Source organism: Notechis scutatus, chromosome 5 (assembly GCF_049901735.1).
Source record: "Notechis scutatus isolate UNSWTSFEM ecotype Mainland chromosome 5, rNotScu1.2, whole genome shotgun sequence".
Classification (NCBI taxonomy): Eukaryota; Metazoa; Chordata; class Lepidosauria; order Squamata; family Elapidae; genus Notechis; species Notechis scutatus.
The window spans coordinates 102,470,555-102,478,651 of NC_142013.1; the positions used below are offsets into that span (position 1 = coordinate 102,470,555).

Here is an 8,097-nt window from a genome sequence, read left to right on the forward strand (position 1 = left end):
TGTAGGCAGCACACGAAACCACGCCCCCCCCCCTTCGGTCTGCAGAAAACTTCTCTCCACTGAGTCCCTGTTGCCCAAAAGTTTGGGGTGGGGGAGCGGGGGCTGCTGTTCTAGAAAATTATGTGAACAAAGCCATTCCATGACAGCGGCACTAACTTGCCTTCTGCTGGATCCAACCCCAAGAGCCATTCCAGAAAGGGATATAAATAGAATAGGAATAGAGGATAGGATAGGATAGGATAGGATAGGATAGGATAGGATAGGATAGGAATCCCCACCCACCCCTGCCTCCCCTTTACCTGCACTCCACCTCACAGCTTATTTTTGGCTAGTCTGGGGCCTTTTTCGGCCTTCCAGAGCCTCGAGGAAGGCTTCTGCAGTCCGAAAACTAGGCCCGTTTCATCACTTCCGGTATTTCCGGAAAAACATGAAGTGATGAAACGGGCCTAGTTTTTGGCCTGAAAAGCCTGCAGAAGCCTTCCTCGAGCCTCTGGGAGGCCGAAAAAGGCCTCAAACCGGCCGAAAATCAGCTGTGAGGTGCACGCATGCGCAGTGAAGTAAGTTTGCCTGCAGCTCACACGCCATAGGTTCGCCATCATTGCCCTACACCTCTTCAGATAAATGGTTATTCAACATCTTCTTAAAAACCTCCAGGGTTGGAGCATTCACAACTTCTGGAGGCAAGTTGTTCCACTGGTTAATTGTTCTCACTGTCAGGAAATTTCTCCTTAGTTCTAAGTTGGGCCTTACTAAAGGGCTAAACATGGGCCTTCTCCAGGAAAATAAGATGAATCTCTGGCCCAGTTCCCTTCCTTCCCTACTCGCTGCCGTGCGAGCCCGAGACCCCCAGAGAAAGCAGGAGGCCTCAAAAGAATTCTGCAGGTGGAGGATGCAAATGGCTCATCACCCAAAAACCCCTTTGCTTAACCAGAAGTCCTTCCAAATGGCTCCAGCAGGCTCCAAGAAAGGGCTGGCTGGGACCCCCAAAGAGAAATCCCACCCAGCAAAGGGGAGGGTTTTGTACAATAAACCTGCCAATTCCTTAGCGCTGAAAGCCACTTCTTGACTTCCCAGGAGAAAGAGAAGATGAATCCACACCAGGATTTAATAACCGACACTACTCAAGGTAGCCAGTTTGGCCTACTTGCAGGACTCTCTAAACTTGGCAACTTTAAGACTTGGGAGAGTTCCACTCCCAGAATTCCCCAGCCACCAATATTATTTACTCCAGTTTCTCCTGCAAAAAGCATCCAAGCTTCCTAAAGGGCAACAGGGAAGAAAAAAACTTGGTTTGTTTTCTTCCGAAGGTAGACAGACTACTGGCTCGGGAATTCTAGGAGTCCACAAATTTTAAAATTCAAAATTTAAGTTTTAGTGACCTCTGGTCTAGTGGTTAAAGGCATCGGGCTAGAAAAGCAGGAGACCCTGAGTTCAAATCCTGCCTTTAGCCATGAAAGTCAGCTGGATGATTTTGTCCAGTCCCCGTCTCTCTCTCTCTCTCCCCAACCCACCTCACAGGGTTGTTGCTGTTGTGGGGGAAAAGGAGGAGGAGGAAAGTGTGTTGGATATGTTCACCGCCTTGAGTTATTTGTAAAAATAATAAAGGTGGGATCCCTATTAGGTAAATAAATAAATCATTGTTTATTTGAAAACATTTGTTTTCAACCTTTCAGACGTTGGCTTTGAAAACAAAAGATCTTTGTTTTCACACTGAAATTTGCTCTTTCCAAAAAGTTAGAACTTTCCCAACTTCTGCAGGCTAAAACGAAGGAGAAATTTCCTGACAGTTAGAACAATTAATCAGTGGAACGACTTTCTCTCCAGGAGTTGTGAATGCTCCAACACGGGAAGTTTTAAAGAAGAGATTAGATAATCATGTGTCTGAAGTGGTATAGGGCTTCCTGCCTAGGCAGGGGGTTGGACTAGAAGACCTCCAAGGTCCCTTCCAACTCACTCTACCCATTTCCACTCACACATGGCCAATAAAGCTACTCTATCTCTACCCTACCTCTACTTCCACCCTACCTCTACCTCTACTCAACTCTACCTCTACTCTACTTCTACTCTACCTCTACTAAACTCTAATTCGACTCTACCTCTACATGACTCTACCTCTACTTATCTCTACTCAATTCTACGTCTACACTACTCTACCTGTACTCTACCTCTACCTCTACTCTACCTCTACTCTACCTCTACTCTATCTCTACCACTACTCTACCTCTACTCAACTCTACCTCTACACTACTCTATCTGTACTCTATCTCTACCTCTACACTACCTCTACCTCTACTCTACCTCTACCACTACTCTACCTCTACCTCTACACTACTCTACCTGTACTCTACATCCAGCTCTACTCTACCTCTACACTACTCTACCTCGACTCTATCTCTATTGTAGCCTCTGCGGAAGTCCTGGGCCTCCCGGGGAAACCTGGAACTCCCAACCCAATCAACCTCGGGATTTTTTACTCCGGGGTGAGCGCGGGGGAGGGAGGGGGGGCAAGAGGGGGGTGTCTCCAAACCCGAAGGGGAAACGGCCCTACCAAGTGTCCCAGAAGCCCTCCGTACTTGAACTCCCAGACGGGAGCCTGCAAGCGGTACACGGCCAGGGCGTCCGTCTCCCGCATCTCCGGAAGGGCAGAGCCGCTGGGGCAGAAGGTGTAGCGAGCCTGGCAAAAGGGATCCGGCCGGGGACGGCGATCGAAGCGCCTGCGGGACGAGAGAGAGGGGGGAGAGGGCGTCACCGGAGGGCGCAATCTCACCACCCGCCCGGCCCGGCGAAGGGCTTTTCCCCGCTCTGCCTCCCACCAAAGCGAGCCCTGCGTTGCTTCCGCCCCCGAGACTCGCCTGTAGGGAACCGGCCAGCGGCCCTGGCCCTCGCACCCCTGCGCCCTGCCGCCGGCCGCCGCCGCCGCCAGCAGCAGCAGCAGCAGCAGCAGCGGCGGCGGCAACAACCGAGGCACCGTCCGCTGCCCCATCCCGGGCGCGCAGGAGACAGAAAAGCGGCGCGGGTCGCGGCAGCTCCACAGTGTGCGCGCTCCCGCCGCCAGCTGAGCCCGGCCCCGGGAAGGCACGTGACACGGGAGTGGGCGGGGACGAGCCTCGCTGTCCCGGAGATCCGCGGGCGGGGGCGGGAGGATTTCTTGGCAGGCTCCCCCAGCGGGTACCAGAGGGTAAAGAATGCAATGCAATGGAACGGAGTAGGAGTAGACTAGCTTTACTGGCCGTGTGTGATTGGAAATGCGTAGAGTAGAGTAGCGTAGCGTAGCTTTATTGGCCTGTGCGTAATTGGAAATGCGTAGAGTGGAGTAGCTTTATTGGCTGTGTGTAATTGGAAATGCGTAGAGTAGGAGTAGAGTAGCTTTATTGGCTGTGTGTGATTGGAAATGTGTAGAGTAAGAGTAGAGTAGGAGTAGAGTAGCTTTATTGGCCGTGTGTGATTGGAAATGAGTAGAGTAGAGTAGCTTTATTGGCTGTGTGTGATTGGAAATGAGTAGAGTAGCTTTATTGGCTGTGTGTAATTGGAAATGAGTAGAGTAGAGTAGAGTAGCTTTATTGGCTGTGTGTGATTGGAAATGAGTAGAGTAGAGTAGCTTTATTGGCTGTGTGTGATTGGAAAATGAGTAGAGTAGAGAGTAGCTTTATTGGCTGTGTGTGTGACTGGAAATGTGTAGAGTAGGAGTAGAGTAGCTTTATTGGCTGTGTGTGATTGGAAATGAGTAGAGTAGAGTAGCTTTATTGGCTGTGTGTGACTGGAAATGTGTAGAGTAGGAGTAGAGTAGCTTTATTGGCTGTGTGTGATTGGAAATGAGTAGAGTAGAGTAGCTTTATTGGCTGTGTGTAATTGGAAATGCGTAGAGTAGGAGTAGAGTAGAGTAGAGTAGCTTTATTGGCTGTGTGTGATTGGAAATGTGTAGAGTAGGAGTAGAGGTAGCTTTATTGGCTGTGTGTGATTGGAAATGTGTAGAGTAGGGGTAGAGTAGAGTAGCTTTATTGGCTGTGTGTGATTGGAAATGCGTAGAGTAGGAGTAGAGTAGCTTTATTGGCTGTGTGTGATTGGAAATGAGTAGAGTAGGAGTAGAGTGGAGTAGCTTTATTGGCTGTGTGTAGTTTGGAAATGCGTAGAGTAGCTTTATTGGCTGTGTGTAATTGGAAATGCGTAAAGTAGGAGTAAAGTAGAGTAGCTTTATTGGCCGTGTGTGATTGGAACTGAGTAGAGTAGGAGTAGAGTAGAGTAACGTAGCTTGACTGGCTGTGTTTGGAAATGAGTAGAGCAGCTTTATCGGCCATGTGTGATTGGAAATGAATACAATGGAATGGAGTGGAAATGGGAATAGAGTTGGAAGACAGCATGGAGGTTATTCTGTTATTGCTGCCCACCAGCTGACTTTCATGGCTAAAGGCGGGACTTGAACTCAGGGTCTGTTACTTTCTCACCTGGCGCCTTATAGAAAGAGCTCAGAAATAAAAATGAGAAGAATCCAGACGAACATGATTCATATTACAGAATATTTATAAGGAAAGCCACCATTCTGTTGGAAGAACTATCCTTCTGGGCTCAGTTCCAAGTGGAGAAAAAGACACTGGATCCAAGGAAGTTGCTTGGAAAGAAGGTTTAATGGTGGGCAGGACCACATGTCTTGGAGATCCTGGGCAAAAAGGGCTGAGATGCTGAGAGACCCTTAGTTCAATACCTTCCGTTTGGGCCCCACCTTAGTGTTTCCTGTTCCTGTGTAAGAAATGTATCCCATTGGCTGTCAAGACTCCCAGGGGCGGGAGGTCTTAGCTAACATTGTAGACCAGGGGTGTCCAACCTTGGCAACTTTAAGACTTGTGGACTTCAACTCCCAGAATTCCTCAGCCAGCAAAGCTGGCTGAGGAATTCTGGGAGTTGAAGTCCACAAGTCTTAAAGTTGCCAAGGTTGGACACCCCTGTTGTAGACTTGGTCTGGACCACCTGGCTTCACCTGAATGCTGGCTGATGCAATCTTCCCAGGTGCCGTGTGGTGAGATGGGTAATCCTACCATGTCCTGAGGGCCATGTCTTAATCCCAACATCCTGGAGCTGAAAGTGGGGTGGGGGCAGGAAGCTGCTTTGCCTTTAAAACAGTCTCTCCTTCATCCAGGGAAATATAATATTCTGCTTTGTAATATTTCCTCGAATATTTCATTCTTCTAGCGGACTTTCTACAATTCTTAACACACGCAGGCTGACCTCTTTAGATAATACATGGCGTAAGTGCAAGGAGAACAATTATTCGTGTCCAGGCAAGGGATCGCCCATACAGGTAGTCCTACGGCCGCAATTGAGCCAACATTTTCATTGCTAAACAAAACAGCTAAGCGAGTTTTGCCCCATGTTGTTGTGACCTGTCTTTTGGCAGTTGTTAAGCGAATCACTTGCAAGTGTTAAAGTCAGTGACAAGGTTGTTAAATGGATCGAGCTTCCTGATTGGCTTTGCTTGTCAGAAGGTCACAAAAGGGGATTGCGTGATACCAGGATACGGCGTCAAGAATCAAGAGCCAAGCGTCTGAATTCTTGATCACAGGGATGCTCCAACGGTCGTAAGTATGAAAAATGGCCATAAGTCTTTTTTTTTTTCAGTGCTATTGTTAACTTCAAATGGCCAATTAACAAGCTGTTGTACATTGAGGAAGGGATGCCGATAAATGATCTGAATCTGCCAATCTGCCCATGCAGGATCTGGTTAAGTAATGTTTAGCTTATTGTCATTGCACCTCGTACAACGAAATCAAACACCATCTTCAGTGCACATCATGACCATGAAAATAAACACAAACACACATCCTTCACCCTTCACACATTGAACTGGAAACCCCCGACACCACACCAACACTGCACAATACAGCAGAATTCAACAGAGCTACTTGCCCTGGGTTAGAAGCTGTTTTTCAGCCTATTTGTCCTTCTTTTTATTATCCTGTACCATCTGCCATTATGGTAATAGTTCAAAAAACAAAAAGGGTTCCCAGGATGAGATGGATCTTTGAGAATGTTTTGAACTTTCTTAAGGCAGCGGGAGCTATAAAGCTCTTCCAAAGAGGGGAGAGGGCAACCCATGATCTTCTGGGCAATGACATTAACCCTCTGGAGTGCTGTCCTATCTGCCCCTGTGCAATTGGCAAACCATACACAAGTACAGTAAGTTAAAATGCTCTCTATGGTGCAGCGGTAGAAGGTCACCAGCAGTTTTTCATTCAGTTGTTTTCTGAGAAGTCTCAGGTAGTATAATCTCTGCTGGGCCCTTTTGACCAGGTCTGCAAAGTGGGCACCCCAGGTCAGGTCCTCTTTTAGGGTAACACCCAGAAACTTAAAACTGGCCACTTGCTCCACTCGGTCTCCATTGATAAGCCAGGGCTGGATGTCTGATCTGTTCCTTCTATAGTCCACTATAAGCTCCTTGGTTGTATTGGTGTTGAGGACCAAGTTGTTGTCTCCACACCACGAAAGCAACCGGTCCACAAAGCAATGGCCATCTTAACAAAGAAGCAGACAGGTAGTCCTTGACTTACGACCGCAATTCAGCCCAAAATATATGTGGCTAAGTGAGAAGCTTGTTAAGTGAGTTTTGCCCCATTTTATGACTTTTCTTGCCACAGCTGTTAAGTGAAGTCGCTGCAGGTGGTTCAAATTAAGTCACAATAATAAGAAAATAACATTGGCCACTGCATACAAGGAAAATAGAAGATGTTTTACAGGGACCTTTTCTCCCAGCAAGGCTTTCCAAAATGTTCAAAAATATATCTCCCACTTGTTGGAAGCGCAAAGATGTATCAGGCACATTTCTTCACATGTGGTGGACTTGAAATGCTGCAAAAAATAAATATATATTGGAGACTGATCCAGACATGGGTGGAACAAATGGTGGGAGAGTGTATTCTATTCAAACTGGATTTTTTTTCTCCTAGAAATAGAGAAAACTAGAAAACTAGACTAGCCATACCCAGTTCCTGTAAAACAGGGGTGTCCAACCTTGGCAACTTTAAGCCTGGAGGACTTCAACTCCCAGAATTCCCCAGCCAGGCTTAAAGTTGCCAAGGTTGGACACCCCTGCTGTAAAACATATGAGGAACGGTTGCAGGAACTGGGCATGGCTAGTCTAGTGAAGAGAAGGACCAGGGGAGACTTGATAGCAGTCTTCCAATATTTGAGGGGCTGCCACAGAGAGGAGGAAGGGGTCAAGCTATTTTCCAAAGCACTTAAAGGCCAGACAAGGAACAATGGACAGAAACTGAACAAGGAGAGATTTAACCTAGAAATAAGGAAGAACTTTCTGACAGAACAATCAACCAATGGAACAGAAGTTGCCCTCGGAAGTTGTGGGAGGGCCATCACTTGAGACTTTCAAGAAGAGATTGGACTCCCATCTGTCAGAAATGGTGTAGGGTCTCCTGCTTGGGCAGGGGGTTGGACTAGATGACCTACAAGATCCCTTCCAACTCTGATTATCTGTTATCTGAATAATATCAGAAAGTTATAGGAAGGATTTAATTTATCTAATAGTACATGTGTTGATGCCGGCTAGAATAATATAATATATGCACAATACTGGAAGAAGGAAAACATACCACCAGAAACAGAGATAATAAGAAAAATTATGGCCTGTGCAGAATCAGATAGGTTAACTCTAGAATTAAAAAACAAGGGAGAATCTAAATACTATGAAACATGGAATAAATTCTATCAATAGTTGCATAGAAGAAGTCAAGGCCGGAACATAAGTAGCTATGATGATTAAAATAATTAGTAAATAATATATCAAACAAGGAGATTGTAAATGAATTAAAATGTATATATGTGTAACAGTTGTAATGTCAGATTGGCTGCACCATGTTGTATTCTTAAAATTATTATTTTTTAAATTAGTCATATGGTTGTTAAGTGAATCTGGCTTCCCCATTGCTTGTCAGAAGGTCGCAAAAGGGTATCATGTGACTCCCCGGATGCTTCAGTGGTCTTAAGTATGAAACAGTTGCAAAGTATCCAGATTTGGATTGGATGATCGTGGAGGAGGCTGCAAAGGTTTCCAAGTGTTGAAATCCATTTAAAAGGAAAAGAACAAAGTCCATC

General features: G+C 46.4%; 1 protein-coding gene across 1 annotated transcript in view; it reads right to left on the reverse strand.

Moving 5' to 3' along the window:
* The window catches only part of CLN5 (CLN5 lysosomal BMP synthase), a 13,306-nt gene extending 10,220 nt beyond the window's left edge, over positions 1–3,086 (reverse strand). The window contains exons 1-2 of the mRNA XM_026673469.2: positions 2,853–3,086; positions 2,549–2,714 (exon numbers count right to left, since the gene is read on the reverse strand). Coding sequence (XP_026529254.2) covers positions 2,549–2,714; positions 2,853–2,983 — 297 coding nt within the window. The 5' untranslated portion in view covers positions 2,984–3,086. The remainder of the gene's footprint in view (positions 1–2,548; positions 2,715–2,852) is intronic.
* Between the last annotated feature and the right edge of the window lie 5,011 nt (positions 3,087–8,097).